The 26,382-nt window shown below is 49.7% G+C and overlaps 1 protein-coding gene across 2 annotated transcripts in view; it reads left to right on the forward strand.

Annotated features, from left to right (window-relative positions):
* Positions 1–1,847: 1,847 nt before the first annotated feature.
* Positions 1,848–26,382, forward strand: part of CRY2 (cryptochrome circadian regulator 2) — a 32,853-nt gene continuing 8,318 nt past the window's right edge. The window contains exons 1-11 of one of the 2 annotated variants that reach the window (XM_045557890.1): positions 1,848–2,148; positions 9,580–9,688; positions 12,039–12,181; positions 13,801–13,985; positions 14,714–14,802; positions 20,435–20,575; positions 21,692–22,003; positions 22,210–22,361; positions 22,483–22,685; positions 22,997–23,089; positions 24,570–24,711. In XM_045557890.1, coding sequence (XP_045413846.1) covers positions 1,925–2,148; positions 9,580–9,688; positions 12,039–12,181; positions 13,801–13,985; positions 14,714–14,802; positions 20,435–20,575; positions 21,692–22,003; positions 22,210–22,361; positions 22,483–22,685; positions 22,997–23,089; positions 24,570–24,709 — 1,791 coding nt within the window. In that variant the 5' untranslated portion in view covers positions 1,848–1,924 and the 3' untranslated portion in view covers positions 24,710–24,711. Of the gene's footprint in view, positions 2,149–2,283; positions 2,503–9,579; positions 9,689–12,038; positions 12,182–13,800; positions 13,986–14,713; positions 14,803–20,434; positions 20,576–21,691; positions 22,004–22,209; positions 22,362–22,482; positions 22,686–22,996; positions 23,090–24,569; positions 24,712–26,382 lie in introns of those variants that run through there. The other variant, XM_045557891.1, reaches the window with a different exon arrangement.

A 26,382-nucleotide genomic window follows, 5' to 3' on the forward strand; every position in this document is an offset into this window, starting at 1 on the left:
GAATTCAGAAGAGAAGAAGAGAAGAGGGTCAGTCCTTAAGGTTGTTTAGGGGAGAACCACCTCCTTACACTCTCTGCTCCATTCCTAGCAGAGCGTCAACCTTGTGGAGACATGAAGAGATAGGAGAGGGGAGAATACAAAACCTTAAAAGAAAAGTAATGAGAGGTGGCGTTGATTTATTCAGCAAGCATTTGGAGAGGGAATTAAAAAATAAGGACAGGATCAGGTGAGGGAACTGGGATAGGCCTTTAAGGTCCCTGCCAACTTGAGACTCTAGTCCCTGTTCACCTTTTACTCAAATAATCCTTGAGCATTAAGTGCCAAGCACTGAGCTAGGCCTTGGAAATACAACTGCAAATAAACCACAGCCCCTGCCCTCTAGGAATTTATAGTCCGATAGGGCAGACAGACAATTAAGCAAAAAATTCCAGTACTATGTGTTAAGGCTAGTGATAAAAAAAATATAGCAAAAAATAAGATGGGGCACTATGCAGGCTGGGACCAGACAGCAAGGAGGTGACATCTATACTGAGCACTGACATAGGGCAAACTGGAGTTAGAAAGGGGTAGGGTGGGGAGTGTGATCTAGGCTGAGAGAACAGCTTGTGCAAAACCCTGGAAATAAAAGAGAGACTAGGATTGCAGTGATGCTCTGGTTTAGAGAGTGGTGCCAATTAATGCCACTACACTGCCGACTATATTGCTAAATACTTTCATTGCTCATCCCCAAGTTCAGGAAGAACTCCAAGCATGGACTCAACCTACAGCCAAATTGAAACAGACTGTTCTCCACCTAATAACCCCAAAGCTCTATCCTGACTAGGCCATCTTAGCCCACCCTCAACACTTTGTTGCTTGTGTTTATAGCATCTCTTGCCAATTAGTCAATCCGCAAGCCTTGTGCTAAACTCCAGAAGAATAAAAGGGCTCCACCTGGCTCCCCAGAGGTGACATGGGGACGGTGTCCTCCACATCCCTGAATCCCACACAGAATCCAGTACAGTGTTTAGCACACAATGGAACCCCATAGACTAAAAGAAAATAAATTCATCTGAAAGCATAATTACTACCTCAACCAAGTCCTCCACATTCCCAGTCCCTCCCAAACTGTATACCGCTGCATATCAGGGCACTCCTCCTCCATCCTTAGACTCTGCCATTTGGAAATGCCAAGATCTCAGCATAAAGAGTATAGCTTCGTGGATAAAAGCGGAAGTTGCAAAATCAGAATAATCTAAGTGGCATCCTCTTATAGCGTTATGATATGGAGCAAGTCACTCAACCTGCAGCACCCTCCATTTTCTTCATCTGTAAAATGAGAGTAAATTGCTCTTTCATTGGGTTTGTTGAATGAATGTAACTGGGCTGAGTTGAGAGTAGTAAGTAAACGAGACAGTCTACGTAAGGAGATTATCGTATTGCTTGGCATATAAAATGCATTCAGTAAATGGCAGCTGTAGTAGAATGATACAGAGGATGTAACAGAGTGAGGGAGATGATGACGGTGATATAGGAAGACCGGTTGTCAGTCTTGTAAGTCATTGGCTGGAGCCACAGCAACCCCCGCCAGCCCAGGCAGCTTCTTCCAGAAGCAGGCCCTGAACAAGATGCGTGTAAGACATCCGCTGTCTCTTAAGACTCGGCCCACGCCCGGACCTCGGCCGGGAGCGCCAACCTGCGTCACTTTCCCCGCCTGCTCGTCCGCCCTAGCGAGCCGACACACGGTGGGAACGTGAGGGGGCGGGGCCGGCAGCTGGGCCAATTGAGTGGCGGGAGGCGCCCAGCCAATGGCAGAGGCGCTCCAGCGCCCTAGGGGCAGGACTACGGAGAGGAGCGGCGGCGTCATAGGTCACTGGGCGGGCTGTGGGTGGGGCCCGGGGTTCCGACGGGGTGGAGAGGCGGTGGCCAAGCAGTCAGGGCGGCGATGGCGACGGCTGTGGCGACCGCGGCGGCGGCGGCGGCGGCGGCCCCGGCCCCGGCGACCAGCGCGGACGGCGCCTCCTCAGTGCACTGGTTCCGCAAAGGGCTGCGGCTCCACGACAACCCGGCGCTGTTGGCGGCCGTGCGCGGGGCGCGCTGCGTGCGCTGCGTTTACATCCTCGACCCGTGGTTCGCGGCCTCCTCCTCGGTCGGAATCAACCGATGGAGGTGAGGGGGCCCGGGGCGGGGTCGCGGGGCAGAGAGACGTAGCCAGGACCCTTGGGGCAACCGGCAGATAGCCCGATCCCTCCAGCCCCGAGGCTCCGGCCGGGGGGAGGTGGGGCCGGGGGACGCAGTGGGCTCTCCAGAGGGGAGAAGCCGGGACCGGGGAAGTAATTAGTCATCGTATTAATGCCCTGGGTGGGCCAGGGCTCGACCTCTGACAAAGCGCTTTCGCACTGTGTGTTATCTCGTTTGAGCCTTACAACATGCCTGTGGGACGGAGATCATGATCCTCACTGTACAGACGAGACTCTTGAGCACTGGAGACGCAAAGTTGACTTGCCCAGGCACTTGCAGCCAGTGAGTGGCAGAACGGGACTCCTGGTCCAGGGCCCTTAGGAGTGTACTCAGGGAGGGGAGGAAAGGAGATATTGCGGTGTGAGGGCATGGACGAGTTTCTGCTCTCATTCTTCAAGTGAAGAGCCCATTGCTGGCTCTGGAAGGTCATCCCTAAGCCTCTGGTTTTGTTTGAATACGCCCTATCACCCATCCTGGCTTCTTTCCAACCAGACTGCCCTGCCACTGGAGGTGTCTAGAGACACTGGCTTAGCACTAGATAAGGCCTTCTCCCCTATGTTATAGATAAAGACTCTAAGGGCATCTTCAGGTAGAGGCACTTTGTGTCCAAAGCACCAGAGCAGTACTTCACCCATTTTGGAAAATCCCCTCAGCAGCTATGACCTTGCTAGAAAAATAAAAAGGAACCAAAGTATCATCCTGTTCTTCTGCTTCTCTTGAGATGATTTTAAAGGACGGCTGAACCATTATGGATTAGACTTTTATGAACTGATGTGCTAAGGTTAGGGAGTAGGAAAGCCGTGATATCAAGGGCCCCTCTTTGATGAGTCCCAGGAGATGGAGTCAACATGTTCATGGGAAAGGATTAACAGGTAGTTGGGGTATTTTCTCTGTGAGCTGTATTCACACCAAGGAGTTTTGAGACATTGTGTACCCATCACTCTTTAAAACACCTAGCAGCAGTCATTTGGTTTGTTTACATTGTTCTGGGGGATGTTTGCCTGTGGCCTTGTTGCACCGATAGGCAGGGTTATTTCCAGAATACCAGGGCTCTCAGCACACCATTCTTTTCTCTCCAGCGTGTGTGCCCTGCTAAGAGAGTGAGTGCTTCTAGTAGTGGGGCTATTACAATAAATGCCCCCCCCCCCCCGCACCCTATTTTATGGTGGATACAACTAAAGATAGTCCTGTGGAGAGCCTGCCCACACTGTTTTCAGGCTGCTCTATTGCTCTGTCTCTGCTCCAGTTTCTATAGATAGGAGGTTGGGTTTGACAAACATCCTCAAATGACCATCCCTAGTGTGGACATTAAGCCAAGCCTCAGACTTTGCCCCCTCCTTATGGCAGTGTGCCATTTAGAGCAGAGTAAATAGAATCCAGCTACCTGCTTGTTACATTGTCACAAAGGAGTTTCTTCTTTTATTGGGTTTTGGGGGACATTGCATAGGACTGCCTACTCCTTTGTGGTAGTGGGGATTAAAAATCAACAACAAAATCTCTGTTGCTGATTAAACTCCAATTTGTTAGGAACTAGGTGTTTATGGATTTTTGTGGGTCACCCTTTGTGACTGTGCTTTCAAGTGTGTGGAGAAAAGGAATTTGGCAGCTCAGATACCTGAGTCAAATCCCGAAGTCAGAGGCCGTGTAGGAATGCCAGTATTGAGTGATTATTTAATGAGTGCCTAATATCTGCCAGGCACCGTGCTAGGTACTGCTAGGGGTACAGCAGTGAACAAATAGATATGTGTCTGTGCTCTTAGAACTCCTGGAGCCTACATTTCAGTGGAGGAAGACCGGTAAACAACCATAATTTAGTAGAACAAAGTGCTATAAAAAAAAAAAAAATAGGGGAATGAACTGGAGTGGTGATTCTCAGTTGTGGCTGCACGTTGGAATTACCCAAGGATCTTTAAAAGGTGCCAAAGCTTCCTTCCCCCCAGTTCTGTTTGAATTGTTCTGGGTTATGGGCTGGGCATTAGGGTTTTTAATGCTCTCATTTCAGCTAAGCTTGAGAAACACTGGGCTAGGGAACTATAGCTGAGCTGAGCAACCTGGGAAATGTGTTGCAGTGCATTGGCGGGAAGTCTAATTAGCATTGGCATTCAGAAGAATGAGATGAAATAACACAAAACAGATCAAATATGATACCTGGACCTGGACCTGGAAACAGACACACTCCTTCCACCCCCACCATTCTCCTTGCTTCCTGGATGGATCAGGAGCAGAGCTGTATATGGTTTTGTGCACATGGTTAGACACAGAGGGGAGTGCTGGAGCCAGCCATACCCTGGCATAATTACAGTGTGTGTAATCTTCCGGTGGCTGTTTCTGGATCCTGGGAGTGGCCTGGGAGAATTGTGCTGCAGCATAACGTCCTGGCTCTGCAAATGCTTGAGTTGCTGCCTCTGAGAAGCCTCCCTAGGAAGGGTGGGGGCCATCTGCGAGGGGGGGATCAAAATCTGTGATCTCTATTACCTTCCTGCCTCGCCTACGCTGACTCCCACACAGTGTCTTTCTGTGGATGAAATCAGATTAAAATAACCATGAATGGCACTTTCTAAGAGTAAAAAAGGACCGAGAAAGGCAACCAAGAAATGTGTATATTCATGGGCACAGGAGAAGGCTAGCATACTTCTTACCTTGGCGGTAGTGGGAGGTTTGTGGCTAAATGTAGCTATATGAGCCTCAGGACTTTTTTTTTTCCAAGCACCAATTGACTAAGCCCTTACCCATGTTACTAGCCCCCCTTCCCCAAATTTGCTGCATCTAGAAGGAAGTACTGTAGCAAGAACCAAAACAAAAGGAAGATGTGAGCAGCTTCTAGATTTTAAAACGGGTGCTCAACATAGGCCCTTGCAGTTTTTAATTACCCTTCTCTCCCTGCTGCAACTTAGGTAGCTGTTGGCCACAGTTCTGTTTAAATCATTTTAACCCTAATTCTGTGCTGCACCTCTTTCTGGCGCTTCTGGGACAAAAGAGAGTTGGTAGAAATAAAATATGTTCTTTCTCAGCCCATTTCTCTCAGAATTAATAAATAAAGTAAATTGGGAACTCCCCAGGGTGCCTGGTGAGAGCAAATGTGTCTCTTCCCAAATGCTGGCAGCGAAACACTATTGGGCTATCAACGTAGGTAGTTCTTCTCTGGAACTTGGTCAGCAAGAAGGGGGTTGAGAACCATAGTCTATTAGTGGGGACATTTGAATTTCTCTGAGCTCTTCACATTAGTACCTGAGTGAGGTATTTTACTGTTCTGCGGCCAGGGAAATGTTTCTGTTTGCCCAGAAGGGATGACAACCTTCTTCATCTTTCTCTTTGAAATTAGGAAAAAAATAATTTATTTTATTTAAGAATTTAATAAGTATTTAATATTTAAATATGTGAGTATTTCTAAGTATCATTCAGATACTTAGATCTCAATATGTGAATGGTATTTAGAAATAAATTTCTGCCATGGATTATGGGTTTAGGTTATCCTTTTCTATGGGTCTTAAGCTCTGTTAATTACTTAAGGAGAAATTAACTTCTATTAATATCCCATGTAGCCAGTCTGTGCCAGCCAATGGTACTATCATTAAGGTTAGATAACCCTGGCTTGAAGCAGAGGATCTTGGTCAAGAGCAGTCTGGACCCAAAAGAAGAGTTCACTGTCATCCTCCCTCGCCCATTAACAACAATAATATATTCCTTAACACAGAATCTGCCATCCCTAGAGAAGGCCTTCCCTAAATATAAATACTTAACTAAAGTATCTGCCTGTTTTATTCCAAAGGGCTAGCCTCATGGAGTCGCTGAATTACAGAGTCCTCTCTGTATTTTTGGAAATCCCAATTTGGTGTTCTCCAGTTCTGTCTGCCTCTGGCTCCGGAGCATTTATGTAATGTAATTCAGTTGCACGTGTTATCTAATCCAAAGGGTGAATTTTGCTCGAATAGGACCATGTGCTCTGAATTTTGGCCATGTGAGCTCAGCTTGGGAGCTGCCAAAGGTGAGGTGCCAGCCTCCAGCGTCACCACCTCCAATGCCTAGACCAGTTTCCTTTAGAGTCCCCTCAGTGGAGGAAAGGGAAATTGGCCATGGGCAGAGGAGGGCTGTAAGGGAATGCAGAAGGCCCAGAGTTCTCTCTGGTGAAAGAATGCATACACCTGCCCCAGTTATCACTGGCCCAGTAGCAGCACTGCTCCATACCTGGCAGGCCTCAAAGGTGGTGCCATGGCAGTGGTTTCCCTTTCTCTGGCTGCCTGGAGGCTGGAGATATGGGAGCCCTTCTCACATCTCCTGCCTGTTGCCTCCTGCGGGACTGTCCTGAGCCCTTCCTTCCCAGAGGAGCCCTGTAGGGCTTGAGTCAGGAGGGAAGTTGGAATTAACAGAGCATTTCTAGAGGGCCCAAGAGGAGGCAGAAACCTGGATCTCCAAGAGAGAAAGTTTAATAGAAACAAATTAGAAGTAAAGAAAGAAAACTTGTAAACAGAGGCTAGAAGTAAAGTTCAATTTTCTGAAGCAGGGCTTCTGCAACTTTATTGTCCAAATGAATCACCGGGGATCTTGTTAAAAATACAGATTCTGATCTTGGAGGTATGGATTAGAGCCTGAGAGTCTGCATTTCAGTAGGCTCCTGGGTGATTCACAGCCACACTCAGGAGCAAAGATCTGGCAGCAGAGGTGTTGGCCTGTGAGTTGGGCTGTGATGCTCCCTAAAGGCTGAGCCTGCACAACATGGCCTCTTGCAGAGGCTGCTTGTGAGAAGCAGTGGAGTCTGGTGGTTAAGAACGAACATGCTGAGCCAGATAAATTTCCTGGGTTTGAATTCTAGCTGCTTATTAGATATATGATGTTGGACAAGTTACTAAATCTCTCTATGCCTCAGTTTCCTCATCTGTAAAATGGGAATGATAATAGTACCTAATTCATAGGGCTGTTTAAGAATTAAATGAGTTCACGTATGTAAAACGCATAGAATAGTGCCTGGTTCATTGTAAATGCTCGTTAAATGTTAGTTGTTGCCATTATCATCATCATTATTATGATTTAGTTGCTGGGTTCAGAGTTGGGCCTTCTGCTTCCTGCCTCAGCTATAGACATCTCTTGTGAAAGAAGAAAAGAGCTCTCATAGAATTATCTGTACTTTAGAGATGCTGCAAGGAATCTCTCCTTTTAGTAAATGAGGTCTAAAAATAAAGTTCTGTAGAAGGCAAATTGCTACATGTCCTGGAATCTAGGTTTGATGCGCATTTCAGCCTTATTTATAGCTTCAAATCAAAGTCCATTGCAGCCTGGTGGACCGTAAAGGAAGAGGCCCCCAAAGTACATGACAAGAATATTCCTGGGAGCTGCAGATGGAGGACCCTCTGTCCTGGGGTTGTGGCATTTAAATCACTGCAGTTACCTCTAGTCATTCTACCCAGGTTTCAGGTGGCTTAAGGCTATTTGCATGGATCTCTCTTATTTTCCTTCTGGAGTAGTGGTGAGGCCTGGGGGAGGTCACTCGGCAGCTCCTCAGTCCTTTTCTGAGGGTGTCAGTTTTTCAAAAACAGAAATTCACAGAGGTGGAGCTTTTGGTTTGCATAAAGCAGCATTCAACCTGTCAGAGTCTCCTATCCCAAGTTCTCAGTCTCCTGCACGCTCTTTAGCTAACGTGGTATTTTGACCTGAGCCCAGGGTTCAGCCCGTGCTGGAGTGTGGGTCCGTGGCATTGGCCGTGGGAGTGTGTCAGGTTGTGTATGTCAGAGGCGGCAGTGGGGGGTGGTTCTAGTTGGCAGCCTAGGAACAGTTGCTTTTGTGAGCCTCCAGGAGTCGGGGAATGTGACGTGCTGCAGAGGAGGCACAAGGTTTCATTGTGCTCAAAATAAAACCTGGTGATTCCTATTGTTGACAGAGATGAGGGATGCTGGGCAAGGGTGGGTGATGCCAAGGTGTAGAGAGCAGGTGCCTTGGAGGGGTCTGTGACGTATGCAGGCCAACCTGTCGGGGCTTGGTTCCTGAAGAGGAAGATAAGGATGTCAGTGGATCACCTGTAGTCAGGTTGGTAGTGGAGAAAGAGATTCCAAACTCCTGAGGCCCTGCGGAATCTTGGCCCCTGAAGCAGTGTTGGCATGCCACTAAACGTCCTTAGAAATGGGGCACAGAGAAGAAAACATGAGTTTCAGAGTCTGACCAACCTAGGTTCCTATCCCAACTTTGTCTCTTAACAACCATGATTTCAGGCAAATTAATTAACCTCTTGGTGTCTCTCTTTCCTCATCTGTAAAATGAGGATAATATAATACTATTTCCTTCAAAATGTGTTGACAGAATTAAATGAGAAAATACACTTTAGAAGCATGCTAGATTGATCCATAATCACATTAATAACCTTAGAAGGGGAGGACACTTTTTACTGTGTACCCTTTTGTCACTGGAATTTTGAACCTCATGACTAGTTACCTGGTTATAACGTTAATTTAACTTAAAAATGAAACAGCAAAGGTACTCAGCAGAGGTTCCTTTCCCTTCCCTTTCCCCTGGTGATCCGGCTTTCCTGCAGGAGTGCTCTGTATCTGTCTCCCGCCCCCACCTCGACCCCCACCCCCGCTGGCAAGCAAGGATCTCTAACAGGAAGTGCCTTCCAAGGCCTTCTTGGGCTGAGAACCTGGTTACCAGAGCCCTGGAGAGGGAGCCGCCTGCCAAAGAAAGCTCTGGGGACCCAGGCCGTAGCACAGGCTGGGTGGCTGTGGCAGCCGAAACGCTTGCAGTCCAAGGCATGAATACGGAAAGGCAAGGAGTTTGTTGGCTCAGAGTAAGTAGGGTTTTCCAGGCTGTGGCAGTCTTGTTCCTCTGCTAATAGCACCATGATGCTTCCCACATAGAATCACACCTGTTTTTCAGGTGGTTCCCATTTGGTTCACACAGCAGCCTCGTGCTGGACAAATATTTACACCCAGCCCCAGAGGCTGACGGTAGTAAGTGGCTTGGTTCTGGTCACATAGAAACGCAACACTAGGAACAGCTCACACTTATCCCGTGATCTCTGTGTGCCAAGCACTGTGCTAAGTATTTTTCTTGTATTATTTGATTTTCTTTTCTTAGCAATTCTATGAGATAGGTACTAACATCAACTCCGTATTACAGATGAGAAAACAGGCTGAAGAGGTTAAGTTACTGCCCAAAGTCACACAGCTAGTAAGTGGCAAGGCCAGGGTTTCAACCAAGGCAGCACCAGTCCACTCCCGTTTCATTCCTAGGCTAGAACTCAGGCCTCTCCAGTCCTGGTGCTCGTTGTGCCGCTTTTTGCCCTAAACAGTGAGCCAGTTTCTCCTGCCTTGCTAGGAAAGAGAGCTACTCTTTATTATGTTGTCACTAACAAGGCCTGTGTGGACTCTGCAGGTTCCTGCTTCAGTCTCTGGAAGATCTGGACACAAGTTTAAGGAAACTGAACTCCCGCCTGTTTGTCGTCCGGGGACAGCCAGCCGATGTGTTCCCAAGGCTTTTCAAGGTAAGTGGGTAGGGCCCCGGGGAAGAGAGTGAGACTCTGCTCCTAGGATTTCCCCACAGATTGAATGAGATGAAATTCCGACTGATGGAATGGAAATATCAGAGCTGGTCTGGCCGTTGCTAGAGAAATTGGGAGCAGAGGACAGCTTGCCTTTGGAATGGAAACTGTGTTAAGGAAAAAATTCTGTGAAACTTCTGTCTTGTTGGAAAGTTCCCAGCTCAGTCCAGACACAGAATGTAGTCAGTCATTCCACCCCGGATGCCACTGGCTTCCTTAGATGCTTTCTTGGCTCAAACTAGCAAGATTTATTAGGACTCCTCCTATGCCAAGACTTTGAGGGTGGGGTTTCATGTCTAGCAAGGGGCGTTTCCCGTCCTGCTTTGCTCTGCTTGTTGGAACAAAAGCCTTTCTGAGGGAGCTTCCCTGTTTCCTCTCTGGTGAATGATTGATGAAATTCTTCATTTGGGAACCACGTAGGTTTCTGTCTGCAGTATTGGGGGGGGCCAGTCCACTTCCCCCCAGCCCCTTTAAAAAGCATGTTTTAAGGCAAAATAGAGGCAAAAGTCCTCAGGGACAAAGGGCTCTAGGACAGACTCCCTTCGTCCTCAGCAGCATACAGTGTGTCTGTGCCCCTCTCCACCCCAACTCTGAGACAGGAGGAAAAGTCTCCCGTCAAGGCAAACAGCTTAGTAAATACGTCATCACTCAGCTCCCTCCCCCCACCCCCACAGAGATAATTGCACATGCATGTACAAATCACACAATACTAGTAATTGCTAACATTCATTGAGGGCTGCCTGTGAGTCAAGGCCTGTTCCAAGTGCTTGTTTATATTAACTCACTTATTCCTCACAGCAGCCCTAAGAAGTGGGTACTGCTATCCTCATTTTACAAGTGAGGAAACAATAACTTGCCCATGGACATGAAGCTAATAAGTGGTGGTCTTGGATTCTCTGACCCCAGAGCAGTGTCCTTAACCACCATACCATATAAATGTGTTTGCCTCTCTGCTCGTCCACATTGCCCCTTCTCTCCCGAGCAGCTCAGACGCCAGCCCAGTTAGAGCCCAGAGATATAGGTAGGTGATCCATTCAGTCATCCATTGTGTATGTTGAGTTTCTTCTAGGTACTAGGCCTCACACTAGGTAGTAGGGTAATGGTGATAAAAGAGACAGCATGGTTTCTGCTCTAGGAGTTCACACCAACAGGGGAAAGAGGCAAGTAATGGGAAACTTCCTTGCCATATAATGAATGCTGTGATGGAAAAAGAACAAGGGGCAGGAGGATCATATTGAAGGAGGAGGTCAAGGAAGGCTTCTTGGAGAAAGTGTCATTTAATGATACTGTTACTATTGTTCCCAGGGTTACTATCAGTATTTAACAATCTCATCTGCATGAGCTGCTAAGCATGGTACCTGGCTTATAGTAAGGGCTCAATCAATATTTAGTGTTATTGTCCTTGCACTACCCCTGCTACAGACCCACCTCCCAGGCAGGGCTGAGTCAGGACCAGAACAGCTTGTGCATGGTCTGGTCCAGGACATTTGCCCCTGAGATTCAGAGCTTTAAGGTTTGATTAGAATGTGTTTTTCTTCTTGCTGGTTGCATGCTCTAGGGCTTTCTGTGAGTCATCTGTACAACTTTTCAGTGGCCAGCTTGCTGGAAGATCCTGAGATTCTTACCAGAAATAACTAAAGATTTAGAAAAGAATTCGCTTCTTCTCAACATGCAGAATTCCCTTCTTTTCAACATGCAGCCCTCTGGTCAGTTTTCTCTGACCTCTGGACTAAGGATCACTCCTCCTTCCCTGACTCTCTGAGAGCTGGAGTCTATTAGCTCTGTTTGCTACTGGCCTCCGGAGTGTTGCTGTGGAAACCATTAAGACACTTCACATAGCACAAGTCTGCCAAGAAAACTAGGCCACAAGTCTGCAGGGCTGCAAGGAGCTCTGAGAAAAGCTTGTTGAGCAGACGAGAGGCGGTCCTATCCCCCGCTGTCTCCACCAGTGAGTCAGTGCCTCTTTCTGGGACTGGGGGTCCCCTGGGAGCATTGTATTTATAGCCTCCTGCTGCATTCTCCTACCTCAAGGACATAGCAAGTGCACAAGGCCACCTACCTTTCTCCTGATGCCGCTGTTGCTATGCTATTGATCTCACCTCACTGGTCTGCCCTCCTCAAATTTTCTGAGCCTCAGATTGTTTGCTTTCCAGCTCCAATCACTGTCGCTAGTTTGTTCTGCTGCCCATCTGACAAATCCCTGAACTGGCTCTACTCCCTCCCAAGAAAGAGTGCCCAGCTTCCCCCTCCTCCCCAAACACAGGGTTGAGCGTAACAGATTCTCTCCCTGCAGGAATGGGGGGTGACACGCTTGACTTTTGAATATGACTCCGAGCCCTTTGGGAAAGAACGGGATGCAGCCATCATGAAGATGGCCAAGGAGGCTGGTGTGGAGGTGGTGACCGAGAACTCGCACACCCTCTATGACCTGGACAGGTAAGAGGTAGGCCCCAGGGGTCAGGTTCCCACTTGGTAAGATTAGTGATTTGGGCCCCTGCTGAGCAGAACTCAGGGAGGTTCCACAATAGGACCACCTGGCTCATGAAGTATGGCATTTTCTAGAAGCTAGAAGAGAATGGGCCAGAGCTGGAACCTACAGGACAGATCACAAAGGGCTTTACCCAATTTGGGTGGCAAAGAGGCTTATTAGGCCCAAGGCATGGAAGCAGTGAGACTCCTCACTCAGGATCTTCCTGGACCTGCTCCTAATATGCTCCAGTCCCATCTGTGCCTCATGCTCCCAATTCCATCTGCTCCTCCACAGCTGCCCCCTGGCCTCAGTGGACCCAGTCTGTTACCCTCCAACAGACTCCTGTTCTCACAGGCCCAGTTTCTGTAGCTAAGATCGGCTCCTGTGGCTATCTGGGTTTCCAGGCCACGCGTTTCGGTGTTGCTCAGGGGGCTCCAGAGAGCCCTGCAGGGAGCGCATAACTACAGAGGCATCTCTCCCCTGGTGACAGGCCTCTGTGCTTTCAGACAGTCTAGAAGGAAACCCTCTCCTCCCCTTCCCTGCCGGAGCTGTCACCTTCCTGCTCTGCTGCTGCCAAGCCAGCAGCCGCCACTCTCCACCCCCACTCCCCAACCCAGTTGCCAGGAAGCCGGGTCACACAGCTGTGCACGTGAGCCAGCCCTCAGGAGGAGAGGCTGGGTGTGGAGTTCCTCCTCCTGCCACGTGCCAGAGGAGTGGGGAGGTACTGCAGAGGCAGCAGCCAACCTTATATCTCCACTAATGGAGACAGCGAGAGAGAACAAACTGAAAAATGAACTCACCCAGCCAGCTGGGTCTTGCGTAAGCTGCTTCTTGGCCAACAAGAGCCGGGTTGGGGTGGTACGGAGCCAGGAATCTGTCTCCATGCTATCCCAACTCATCCTTTTATAAATAGCCCCAATTCTTTTCTTCACCTTCTTATATTAAAATCTTTCCTGCTTGCACTAGTACAGTTACATTTCTCCTGCTCATGAAAAATACTTTATAAACTGCAAGACACTATTTAAGTATTAGTTGTTGCCAGAACTCCAGCCTCAGTCTCTGATTTAGGGAGGATAGGCTGTCCTCCATCTCTTTATTCTAATAAATGGAGGCTAAGATGGGGATGATTTTCCAAGAAAGGACACATTTGTGGCTCTTATCAAAGAACGTCCTCCAAGGCCCACACTGGGGGAGAGGCCCGCACGGATTCCCACAGCTTAAACAGATAGACCAAGTGCCGAGAAGGCTAGTGGGGGTTTTTCTGTGATTAGAAAGATATGGTCAGTCTCTGTCTTTAGGCGGCTCCACGTCGGCACCAGGGAACCTGGACTTGAGTCCCAGCTTTGGCCCTGCCTTGCTCCATTGCCTGAGGCACCTGCTCCAGCTCTCTGGGCTTCATTTTCCCTCTCGGTAAAATGGAGATGCAGCCTCCCTTGTCCCCTCCTTTCCACTCAGGGGTGGGACCCCTGGCTGGATAACGAAAGCCACCTACAAAGCCTTCAGAGTCTGGGCTCTTTTTTGGGTGGGTGGGGATCAGAAACAAAGGGCATTGTTAGTGACACTAGCTGTGCTTTGGGCTCCCCAGGATCATTGAGCTGAACGGGCAGAAGCCACCCCTGACCTACAAGCGCTTTCAGGCCATCATCAGTCGAATGGAGCTGCCCAAGAAGCCAGTGGGCTCAGTGACCAGCCAACAGATGGAGAGCTGTAGGGCTGAGATCCAGGAGAACCACGACGAAACCTATGGTGTACCCTCCCTGGAGGAGCTGGGTGGGTGCTTCCTGCCCTAAGCCTCTAATGCTGCCGCTTTCCTTTGTGTGAAGAAATTTAGTGGGGGTTGTTCTTCTTTGCCAAAGTAACGCATGCTATTATAGGAAGGTTAGAAATAACCATCACTATTGTGCCACCACCCAGAGATAACCACTATTCATTTTGGACTGTGTCCTTCCCGTCTTTTTTCTGTTCATACTCAGGTATATAATCTTCTGTTTCTAGTCTGCACCTCTGTTTTTGCACTTTCCTCTCTCAGACAACATAAGGACTGTTTAGTGCAGGCATCAGTGGGCTTCTCAATACCAGGACAACTGGTATTGCTTCTGTTGAAAGGAGGGTCTGTCGGCCCCTCAGGTTACTGACTACACCCTTTCTCCCCTCCCCCTTCCTTCCCTCCACCCTCCGTCTTTGATCTGAACAAAACTAGCCTTTTTTACCTGAAAACCACACTTGTTGCCAACTAATCTGAAAGTAAGAAGTCCAGGATTTTTCTCACCTGGAATGATGAGGGGCTGGGATGGGGAAGGTGAGGGAAAGGAGAGAAAATAGTGATGGTGGGAAGAGAACCAGGATGACCTAGAAAATGCTAAAACTTCAAGGATTATCTCATCCCCAGTAGCACCCAAAACACTATGGTTCAGTTCTCACAAAGTTCAAAGAACAGACTAATGTGTCAGGACTTGCTGTGCTGTCTCTGTTCCTGTGATCTGCTCTCCCTCCTGTAGGGTTCCCCACTGAAGGACTTGGCCCAGCCGTCTGGCAAGGAGGAGAGACAGAAGCTCTGGCCCGCCTGGACAAGCACTTGGAACGGAAGGTATGGGCCCCGTTTCTGGGGCAGAATTGTGATGCTGACACCCGTACAGCAGGGGATACAGGCCAGGTTTATGTGCCTTAGTACCTCTTCACTCCCACTGGTTGAAAAATGGGAAATCCTGATGGTAGTAACAACAAAAACAGCAACGATAATAGCAGCTGCCATTTAGAGAGTGCTTACCACGTGGTGGTCGCTGGGCTGAGCATTTGTGGGTTAAGCACCTGGCATTATTTCCTTTCGTCTTTCCAACAGCCCCACAGGGTGGGTATTAAGCCTCTCTATTTTATAGATTACAAAATTGAGGCTTGGGGAGGTTAAGTAACTTGCCTGAGGTCACACAGTAAGTATAGGTTGAGTATCCCTCATCCAAAGTGCATGGGACCAGAAGTGCTTTAGAATTCGGATTTTTGGATTAGGGGTGCCCAACCTATAATAGAGGGGGAGACTTTGTTCTGCATGATTCCAGAGCTTATGCTGCATTGCTTTTCTTTCATCTTAGTTAGGCTCCCCTGGTCAGTAAAGTCCATAAGATTAATTATTTTGTATTGGTTTGTCCCCCCCACCTTTTGCTGGGTCTCCTCCAGGGCATTGATTTCCATTTGCTCGGATGCAGGGAGCAAATGGCCCGCCTCCCAGTGCAGGGGGAATTGGCAAGGGAAAGGAAAGAGGCCCAGGCCCCAGAGGCACTCCTCAACAGCGTCACATGGCCCTCGCCACCCTGCAACCAGAGGAGCAGAGAAGCTTCTCAGAACAGAGAACAGTCCGTTCCTAGTTTCCTGCCCCCTGCAGCTGGTTTATAAAAATCCCAACTTTTTCTGCTCGTGCTCAGATGGCCAGGCATGTTGCCTAGCAGCCAGATGATAACAATGGAACAAGGAGGCCAAAGCAGGCCCACTTGGGAAGAATGTTTTCCCAGCCCTGGGGGCACCTAGCCAGCAACTAAGGCCCAGCAGCCTTGATGTTCCCATCTGGGCGTTACCATCAGCCAGTGCCAAAAACAAGCCCCACAGACTTGAAAGGACAAGACCCATTGTCAAGAGCCATGAGGGGACCAGCTGTCTCTGTCCACATTAGAGCTTTACCCAGAGATTCTTGTGTACGTTTGGAGACAAAGGCTGGGCCAAGGAGGCAGAAGGGTGGAGATGACAAATGGGATGACAGGAGTGGAATGAGACTTAAGTATGTAAAGAGCTAACCTATGGCCCTGTGGCTTATAGTTTCTATCACTTTGCCGAGGAGCTCCTGACTTGGTGATCTCAGGGGCACACCCCGGAGGACCCCTTTTCCCAAGGACCTTTATGTCTTGGACCCATTCAGACCCAGCGGTAGCCAGAAGAAATACTGTGCCCTACACATTTGGGAGAACAGAAGGTGCCAGATGGACAGGAGTTGAACCTGATTCAGGAGATTTGTTTTAACTTCTTCAGTTCTCCAAATCTGAAATGAGCAGCTACTCTTGCCAGGATGTTCTAGTTACTAGAAAGACTGCCAAGCAAGACAGGCGTGGAGTGTGTCTCCAGAAGCATAGTCTGCTGGAGATGATGGACATCAAGGAATTAGAGATGTCCTAAGGGTCATGAAAGGAGAGGTTCTGAGGGTTATGGGAGTGAAGAACATGAGTATTATATCAATCAGTTCTTGCTTGCGAGCTGGCTTTTGAAAAAAGCTGGCTTTTAACCCACATAGCCAAGAGTCTAAGGTGTAGCCTTCAAGCACAGCCAGACTCAAGTGTCCAAAGCAAAGAATGCCACCAGGAATGCGTTCTCCATCTCTCAGCTCTGCTTTCTTCTGTGTGATTTCATTCTCAGGCAGGCTTTTCCTGAGCAGTGGCAGAGGTGGTCACCACCAGCTTATGTGTAATCTGTTTAGCAACACCAGAGGAAGGTGCTGCCTCTCCCAAAACCTTGAGGAAAAGTTTCAAGGAGTCTTTTCATTGGCCTGGCTTGGGTCACCTGACTGTCCCTGACTCAATCTCTATGACCGGGGATGGGGGTACCTTCCCTGGCCAGACTTCCATCGTGAGCCCACTTCCAGGTTGGAAAGTGGGTTTATCTCTACTTTACCCACTCGGACTAAGATTAGGGAAAGCTGGTTCTCCACAAGAAAATTAGATGCTGTTACCAAAAACGGGGGAGGCAAGCTATATGATCTTTACCACCGGGTTACCCAATAACAGGTGAGGGCAGAGCGCAGCCATTTCGCTATAAAAGTATTCTCATTATTAGCCCGGACGCGGTGGCTCACGCCTGTAATCCTAGCCCTCTGGGAGGCCGAGGCGGGTGAATCGCTCGAGGTCAGGAGTTCGAGACCAGCCTGAGCAAGAGCAAGACCCCGTCTCTACTAAAAATAGAAAGAAATTATCTGGCCAACTAAAAATATATATAGAAAAACTTAGCCAGGCATGGTGGCACATGCCTGTAGTCCCAGCTACTCGGGAGGCTGAGGCAGTAGGATCGCTTAAGCCCAGGAGTTTGAGGTTGCCGTGAGCTAGGCTAACGCCACGGCACTCACTCTAGCCGGGCAACAGAGCGAGACTCTGTCTCAAAAAAAAAATAAAAAAAAAAATAAAAGTATTCTGATTATTAAATGAAAAAGGAATGATAGAATTAGAATACCACCATTTTATAGTCCCCGGTGATGACACATTATGTGTTAATGACTGCCAACGCTATAAAGAGAGATAAGCGTAATGACCCCTGTAGTCTTGCCAAAGGGATCAATTTGCAGGCCACGCACAGGACAGAGGAAGTTGTTGAACTGCACCTTGAGCAGCAAAATCCAGACTGTGGGAATCTGGACAAGTCAAATGGCCTGGATTCTTCCACAGAAAAATGGAAAGGAAAAGAAAGAAATGTCAGGAAATGTATAGGTTAAAAGAAACTTAAGTAATGAAAATTTTTAAATGACCAGGACTAAACTATAGTGCCTAGGGATGCACTTTTGGGTGGGGGGAAAAAAAGCTGCTACTTAAAAATACAAGGAATAACTGTGAGAAATTAAAACCCTCCCTTATAAACATGTTTTGCCAAAATAGGAAACTGGAAACATTTCAAAAATGCAGGAAGTGATTATTATAAAAGTTGGGATGGGGTTACTTATGGGGCGAGGTGGGGACTGTTCCTGGGATGAGCACATGGACAGACTTCTGAGGTGGCTGACAAAGTTCTCTTTCTTGTCTTTTAGTGGTGGTCGCACGGGGGTTTGCCTTTGAAGAATTCATTAAGCTACACATTTGTCTGATTTTCTGTCTGTGTTTCCTTTAAAATAAAAATATTTTTAAAAGGAGTGTAGCAAGGGTGTGTGCAGGCAAAAACACCTAGAGGCACTTAACCTAAGACCTCAGGGGTTACCTGCTGAAGAGGTGGCCTTTAGGTTGAGAGTTGAAGGAAACGTCACAGTTAGCCAGGTGAAGGGGAGGAGAAAGACAGCGCATTCCAGGCAGAGAGCTGCTTGTGCAAAGGCCAATGAGAGCAGGGTGCTGAAAGAGGGGTGGCAGAGACAAAGCTGGAAGGTGTGGGTGCTTGTGAGCCATGTAAGCCCTCGTGAAGATTTGGGACTCTGTCCTCAAAGCAGCAGGAAGCCCAGTGCACATGTTATCATGAGGGACGTGTATCTTTTAATCACTCTGGTCCCAGTGTGGAGAATGGATTGAGAGATGCAGGGAGGCCCATCTGGAGGCGGTCACAGTTGTCCAATCTGGATATGACCTTAGCCTGAGCCAGGTGACAGTAGGGAATGGAAAGAAAAGGACAGATTTAAGAAATATTTGGTCAGTAGAATTAACAGGACTAGGGAGGAGGAGGCAAAAGGTGATGGCCGGGCTTGAGCCTTAGGCATCTAGGTAGATGGCAGTGCATTTGCGGAGGTAGAGAAGCCAACAGAAGGGTGGATTTAAAAAAAAGAGCACATCACCCTTGAGGTGCCTGAAAGGCAGCCGAGTGGGGATCTCCATCAGGCAGCTGGGTGGCGTGATCTGGGCTAGAGCTATGGCCACAGTGCTTGTCTGCGAAGAGGTGCAATAGGAGCCATGGGACAGGATGAGCTTGCCCAGGGGCACAGTAGAGTAGAGGACTGAGGACAGAGCCCTGGGCCAACATTTAAGGGGTGAGTAGAGGAGGTGGAGCTGGTGAAAGGCCCAGAGTGCCCAGCCTGCCAAAGGAGTCAAGGGAACGGAGACGGGAGCGGCCAGCAGGGTACAGTGCTGCTGAGACATCCAAAATACAAGGACAGAAAATGCCTGCCAGAGTCAGTGGCTCAGAATTCATGAGATACTCCGGCGAGAGCCAGCGAGGTGGAGTGGGGAAGGCAGAAACCAGGCCAGGGCGGGCCAGAAACTGGAAGTCCGGGAGGCAATTAGAGGACAGCTGTGAAATAAGAAAGAGGACCCGAGTGTGGAGGTCACAGGGTTACCAGAAGTACTTTGTTTTTATTTTGTTGTGTTTGCAAAGAGAAATGAAATCATTTTCCCAATGGTCTTGGAGTGAAAACCGTAGAGAGAAGCTGAACGTGCAAGAAAAGGAAGAGGGGAGGGCTCCAGAGCAGGTGGCGGCCTTGGCCTTGGGCAGGGTCACAGGAGGGGAGGAAGAAGAGGGATAGGTGTGAGTGCAGGTGAGTTTGTGGATTCGCTGGCTGAAAGTGGAGGTGTTTCCCACCTGATGGCTTCTGTTTCATTTGCCATAAGGAAGGAATGTCATCTGCTGAAGGGCCGTGGAGAGGTGTGGATCGGGAGGTCTGAGGAAGGTGTAAAGTGTGTACAACGGTCATCGTGGTGAGCACGAGAGGGTGTTAGGAGTTAAGAAGGAGAAAATAGTTATTAGGTAGAGTGGAAAGAGGCCAGAATCTGCAGTCGGAAGCCCAAGTTCCCCAGCCCCGTCTCTTACCATCCCTGTATCCCCAAGAGAGTCACAGAACCCTTTGAGCTTAAGTTCCTTATTTTCAAAAGGAGGTAATGATACGTGCTGCCTCGGAAGATTGTTAAGATCAAATGGAAGGATGCGTAGAACAGCAAGTCGGGAAAGTAAAGCACTCTGCCAGCAGCTATTGTGACAAAACAGGACCCATAATATATGACAAATGGCCCCAGAAATGAATGGCCCGTTCCTGGTCTCCAGGAACGAGTTGGGAGTTTCCTCCTTCCTCAGCTGCTGCTGAACAATAATGCGAAGTCCCTGGTGTCCATGATGCCACAGCAACCTCAGGGGCCCCTGGTGACTGGAACAGAGACTGAGAGAGGAATTTTTTTTCTTTAAAAAAATTTTTCTTCTGTATAATTGTAGAGTTTGTTCAATGCTTTCAGGATTTCTTCATGCCTCATTTTTTTTAATCCCCAGGAGATGGGAAATTTTGTTCTTATTTAATAGACAAGCAGCCGAGGGACTTAATACCTTGTTCACAACCATACCACAAACTAAAGAGCAAAGTCAGGGCGAGGACGTGGCCCTGTTGTTTGACCTGGTGGTGGTTCTGTCTCAAAATCGGCTGCCAGGAAGGAGTGGGACGAGCACGGCGTTCAAGTCCTGGCTCTGTGGCTTTCTGTTAAGTGACCTTAGGCAGATTCCTTAACCAGTGCCTTGGTTGTTTTCCTCTGTAACATCCGGGCCTTTCCTTTCGTCACCTTCCCTTTCCATTGCAGGCCTGGGTTGCCAACTATGAGAGACCCCGGATGAACGCCAACTCCCTGCTGGCCAGCCCCACGGGCCTCAGTCCCTACCTGCGCTTTGGGTGCCTCTCCTGCCGCCTCTTCTACTACCGCCTGTGGGACCTGTATAAGAAGGTGAGGGCAACACATTGCCCCAGTGGCAGCCAAGTGGACCAGAACCTTCTGAGCCTGTCAGTAGCCCTGAAAAGGGCCCTTCCCCCTGGCCCTGGGGCTGGGGGGCCGGGCTGTGGATCCTGGAGGTGCCTAAGTGTGCAGATAGTCCGGAGGAAGTAGGGAAGGGTCAGCATCCAAGAGGGGCAGAGCCGAGCAGAATCACTGAGCAAAATGAAACCCAGATTATTGCGTAGAGTGGGACAGGCAGAAAAGCAGTTCTTCGCTGTGACCCTAGAGCTGGCAAATCTACTGGCAGCAGGTGGATGGGGGTGAGGTCCCCAGGGTAGGAGGCAGGGACAGAGAGGCTGGAGCCAGTGCGAAGCTGACAAGCACAGCTGTCCTCTCTGGAACTGTGTCCAGAACATTTAAAAAGGGAGCCCAGGAGCAGCAATTGCCCGTCACTGATGGGGGAAGTGGTCCGGAGGGGCACACGCAGGGCTGTGCCATATGGATAAGAGGCACATAAGCCTGTGTTAGGTGTCCCCAGAAGGACAGAGGGCAACATAGCCAGCTTTCGGAGTCATCAGATCATCCTGTGTCCATACTTTTTAATGTTATTTCCCCATCCTTGCCAATATCAGGATTTTGTGGCATGAGGTAGCTTTGCCAGTTGGGTGGGTAATCTTGTGATTTTAGGAAAATCATTATTTGCTTGGAGATCTCTCTCTTAAGTCCCTCATGGCCTCAGATCCAGGCTGTTGTATGTAACTTATTTAACCAAATGCTAGACTGAGCGTTGTTTATGCGCACTGATAGGAAAACTCCCTTCGACTTAATAGGAGGTGGAGCTGCACAGGGAGCCCTGAGGACAAGGAGCATGACCAGCCTTGGGGAGTCTCCCAATGCAGAGTCCTGCAGTGATGTCCCTTCCTGCTGCTGGCTCTCTGCAGCCATTCTGACTGCTCAGAGCAGCCGCACAGCACAGGCAGGGCCTGGGTGTTGAGCCTGCAGGCACACTGTGCCACTTCTAGGGGAGTCTCTCCACGTGTCTCCAGATAACTTTGCTGAAGAGACCCCAGAGACATCATGCTGAGGGCTGGGCAAGTGCTGGTATTCATGTGCTATCCCCACCCTCAGGTGAAGCGGAACAGCACGCCCCCTCTCTCCCTATTTGGGCAACTCCTATGGCGAGAGTTCTTCTACACGGCAGCCACCAACAACCCCAGGTTTGACCGCATGGAGGGGAACCCCATCTGCATCCAGATCCCCTGGGACCGCAACCCTGAGGCCCTGGCCAAGTGGGCCGAGGGCAAGACAGGCTTCCCTTGGATTGACGCCATCATGACCCAACTGAGGCAGGAGGGCTGGATCCACCACCTGGCCCGGCACGCCGTGGCCTGCTTCCTCACCCGCGGGGACCTCTGGGTCAGCTGGGAGAGCGGGGTCCGGGTGAGTGCTCTCTCAGTGGGAAGCTGGCAGCCCCCCTCTAGGTTTCGGGATGGGGTGGGATCCCTGGGTCCAGGAGATCCCCTCCAAATCCTCCATGGCTTGCCCTTGCCAGCAGGGCCTTGGCTCCTTGGGGCACTGTGGTGACTTGGGGCCAGAACCGTGACAGTAGGTCTCCAGGAGGCTGATTGTCCCCTCTCCCCATCTAGGTATTTGATGAGCTGCTCCTGGATGCAGATTTCAGCGTGAATTCAGGCAGCTGGATGTGGCTGTCCTGCAGTGCTTTCTTCCAACAGTTCTTCCACTGCTACTGCCCTGTGGGCTTCGGCCGCCGCACGGACCCCAGTGGAGACTACATCAGGTGAGGATGCAGACCAGGCTCCCTGGCCTGTGACCACTGTGGCCTCCTAGGATGGGATACCCTTGGCCCTTTGAAGGAGGGTCTAGGTGTGCTGGTGAGTCGTCTGGTGTGTGTATTTTAGGCGATACCTGCCCAAATTGAAAGGGTTCCCATCTCGATACATCTATGAGCCCTGGAATGCCCCGGAGTCGATTCAGAAGGCAGCCAAGTGCATCATTGGTGTGGACTACCCACGGCCCATCGTCAACCATGCCGAGACCAGCCGGCTCAACATTGAACGAATGAAGCAGATTTACCAGCAGCTGTCACGCTACCGGGGACTCTGTAAGGAGCCACTAGCCATTACCCCCTCCCACCATCTCTTAGCTCACTGAAGGTTAGGGCAGCATCTGCAGACTCAGAGGGGATAGACTGATTACTGCTATCCAGGCTGTTAAATTAAGTTGACTTGACTTCCCAGGGCATGGGACACCACAGGCTGGGCTGGAATGGCCCTCCCTGAGCGGTTGTGGGGCAGTGGGAGGAGACGGAACCCCGGCGTCATGGTCCTGCCCTCCCCACCTTGTTTCCTCCTGCCCTGCAGCTCTCAGCAGTCCTGCAAGACTGCATTTTGATTACTCCCGCCTCTCTCCCAGGTCTACTGGCATCTGTCCCTTCCTGCGTAGAAGACCTCAGTCACCCCGTGGCAGAGCCCAGCTCGAGCCAGGCTGGGAGCATGAGCAGTACAGGTGAGCAGCAGCAGCTGGCCTTCCATGGCCTCCCACGGCCTGTGCCACGCCTTTAGTCATTCATGGCTGAGGCCAGGTGGAGTCCTTGCCTGATGGAGCTTACGTTACACCAGGGGCAGCCAGATAGTAAAGAAACCAAGTAAGGTCATTTCAGATAACAAGTGCTTTGGGGGAAAATAAAATCAAGTGTCTTGATAGAGAGGAGCTGGGGAAAGAAGACCTCCTTTGGGTCACTTGAGATTGGAGCAGTCAGGGGACATATCCCCTTTGAGCAGAGACCCACGGAATGAGCAGGAGCCCGCCCTTCCAAGAACGGGGAAAAGAGCATTCCAGGCAAAGGGAATAGCAAGAAAAGGCCCAGAAAGAGGACCAAGCTTAGCCAGTCCAAGGAACTGAAGAGAGACCAATGTGGTGGCATGCCCCGAGTGAGGAGCCAGAATGAGATGAGGACGAGATGTAGCAGGAGCAGCACCTGGCAGGCTCGACATCTGTGATGAGGATTAGGATTCTGTCTTCATTGCACTGAAGGCTGGTCAGCAGGGCAGGGCATGAGCGGACTTAAGTTTGAAAAAGCTCCCCTGGCCAGGCACGGTGGCTCACACCTGTAATCCTAGCACTCTGGGAGGCTGAGGTGGGCGGATCATTTGAGCTCAGGAGTTCGAGACCAGCCTGAGCAAGAGCGAGACCCTGTCTCTACTAAAAATAGAAAGAAATTAGCTGGACAACTAAAAATATATAGAAAAAATTAGCTGGGCATGGTGGCACATGCCTGTAGTCCCAGCTACTCAGGAGGCTGAGGCAAAAGGGTCGCTTGAGCCCAGGAGTTTGAGGTTGCTATGAGCTAGGCTGACACCACGGCACTCTAGCTCAGGCAACAGAGTGAGACTCTGTCTCAAAAAGAAAAAAAAAAAGAAAAGAAAAGGGAAAGCTCCCCTGCCAGCTGTGGCGAGGAGACAGTGCAGGACAGGATGAGTACAGGGAGGCGAGAAAGGAGGCAGTTGCACAGCCAGGGTGGTGGCAGCAGAGAGAGAGACTGGAAGGATTTGCTGCGTTCCAAACCTGCTCCATTCAGCTTTGGGATGACGGTCAGTAACACGAGAGGGCTAGAACTCCAAGGGGTTTTTTAGTTTACCCCGCCAGGCTGGCTCCATATAAAGAGGACCTGCTCTTTGCTACTCTGGGAGGTCGATTCAGGGCAGGGACCTTCAGAGCAGGGACAGCAGGCAGGCCAGATCAGTCTCTGTCCTGCAGCCCGTGGGATTTGGGGCCCCAAAGCTGGTCCTGCTACCAGCAAGGCTGGTCATATTCTCCTTGGACGTTTCTAGGCAAGGTCACTGCTGAAAGGAAGGCTGAGGGGCAGCATGCTGGCATTCCATTGATAAGCAGGCTCCCTGTTCCCTAAAGAGCTGCTACTGCACAGTGTGGGGTCATCTTGGCTGTATCTGTAGTCTGTGTGACCCTTTCGCTTGCTTCCCTACAGGCCCAAGACCACTACCCAGTGGCCCAGCATCCCCCAAACGGAAGCTGGAAGCAGCCGAGGAGCCACCTGGTGAAGAACTCAGCAAACGGGCCAGGGTGACAGAGTTGCCCACCCCAGAGCTGCCAAGCAAGGATGCCTGAGAGTGAGTGATAGCAGCTTAGAGTCGGCCTCAGGAAGGAAGGTCGGAGAGAGAGGGGCTTGGTTTGGGAAGCTGCTACCCTGCCAGCTAGAGGTTAAAACACAGCAAACTAGATTACAATCTCATGGGACTACATGGTTTTTAGGATTTCAGCTAAAAAATTCCACCATTCTGACTTTTAGCCAGGTACAATGGCATGTGCCTGTAGTCCCAGCTACTCAGGGAGGCTGAGGCAGGAGGACTACTTGAGCCTAAGAGTTTGAGACCTGCCTTGGCAACATAGACCTCATCTCTTAAAATAAAAAAAGGACTTCTAAAATTTAAAAATCTAGCCATTTTCTTCCTTTCCTAGTTAAGAATAAAGAGGGAAGGTTGGGTTTGGCATTTTCTACCTATTAAGATGGGTCAAATCCAACAAAAGAAAAGCCTAGACCCGGATGTGAAGCTGTGGGAAAGAGCCCTGTTGGCAGGGTCTGGGGCTGCTCCAGGGCTCCTGCCCGCAGCAGGCTGTGCTCTGTAGGCCTGCCAGCGGAGGGCAGCACTGAGCTTGGGAAGCCAGGGCAGAGGGCTGTGCCGCGACTCAGTGCCCAGCCCCGCCTAAGGCCCGGGACACCCAATCTCCCCATCATCTTTGCCTTTTACAGCCAGTCCTCCCTTCACCTGTCCTGTGGCTTCAGCTCTGCGCCTTCCTCTCTGCACTCATCTTGGAAGCCTCCTGAATGCCATGAAAAAACTGACTCCTCCTTCCCCAAAGCAGGAAGGGCCTTTGCTGCCTTTCTTGGGAAATGTAAATTCTTGTCCCCTCTGAGTCATCATCTTCTCAGGCTGTTCCTTCTGTGCCTTGCCTGTGTCATTAGATTGGAAGGTGATTTTCTCAATGGAGTTGATTGGTTCTTTTTTTCAGATCTCTCTCACTTCAAAGCCAGGCTGGTTTGAATGTCTAGGTTTCTATGTTCACTGAAGCCATCTGGCTTGAGTGGCTAGGTTTGTATGTTCACTTGAGCCATCTGGTTTGAGTGTCTAGGTTTGATGCTCATTCAGGCCATCTGGTTTGAGTGTCTAGGTCTGTATGCTCAGTAGCATGAGCTTTGGTGCTAGGACCCTTTACCTTGACCGGACGCTTTGACACAGACTTTGAGGATAGACAGATTTGTGCCATCTTGTTCCTGGGAGCAGCAGCAACCTTGGATACCACTCCTGCAGCTAAATCTTAGCTCTGGGATACTAAGCAAAATTCATTCTGTATTAATAAATCTGGAACTTGCCAGACTGATGCTCTGATTCAGGTGAGAAGACCAAAGAACAGAGAGGTAAAATGTCTGGGTCAAGGTTACTCAGTAGGCTAATGGTGTCCAGTTCAGCTTGAAATTCTTGCCGGCAGGTGGGTGGGGAAGGAGGAGCATAAAACATGTAAAATGTGATATGAGGTCCATCCACAGGGATTTGGCAGTCTGCTTAGAGAAATAAGACAAACAACTTTAACTCCTAGACAAATGATACAGACCAGCCTCTCAGAAGGGGCCTGCTCATGGGCTGGAATGACCAGGGCGCATGTCACAGAAGTTTGCCCTAGGGAGCCTGAAGGTGAACTGGATTCAGGCAGTGCCGAGGACATTAAGGCAAGAAAAACAGCTTAAAGGTCACAGATTACTTAACCACTATGAGACTCAGTTT

This window comes from Lemur catta, chromosome 7 (assembly GCF_020740605.2).
Source record: "Lemur catta isolate mLemCat1 chromosome 7, mLemCat1.pri, whole genome shotgun sequence".
NCBI lineage: Eukaryota > Metazoa > Chordata > Mammalia > Primates > Lemuridae > Lemur > Lemur catta.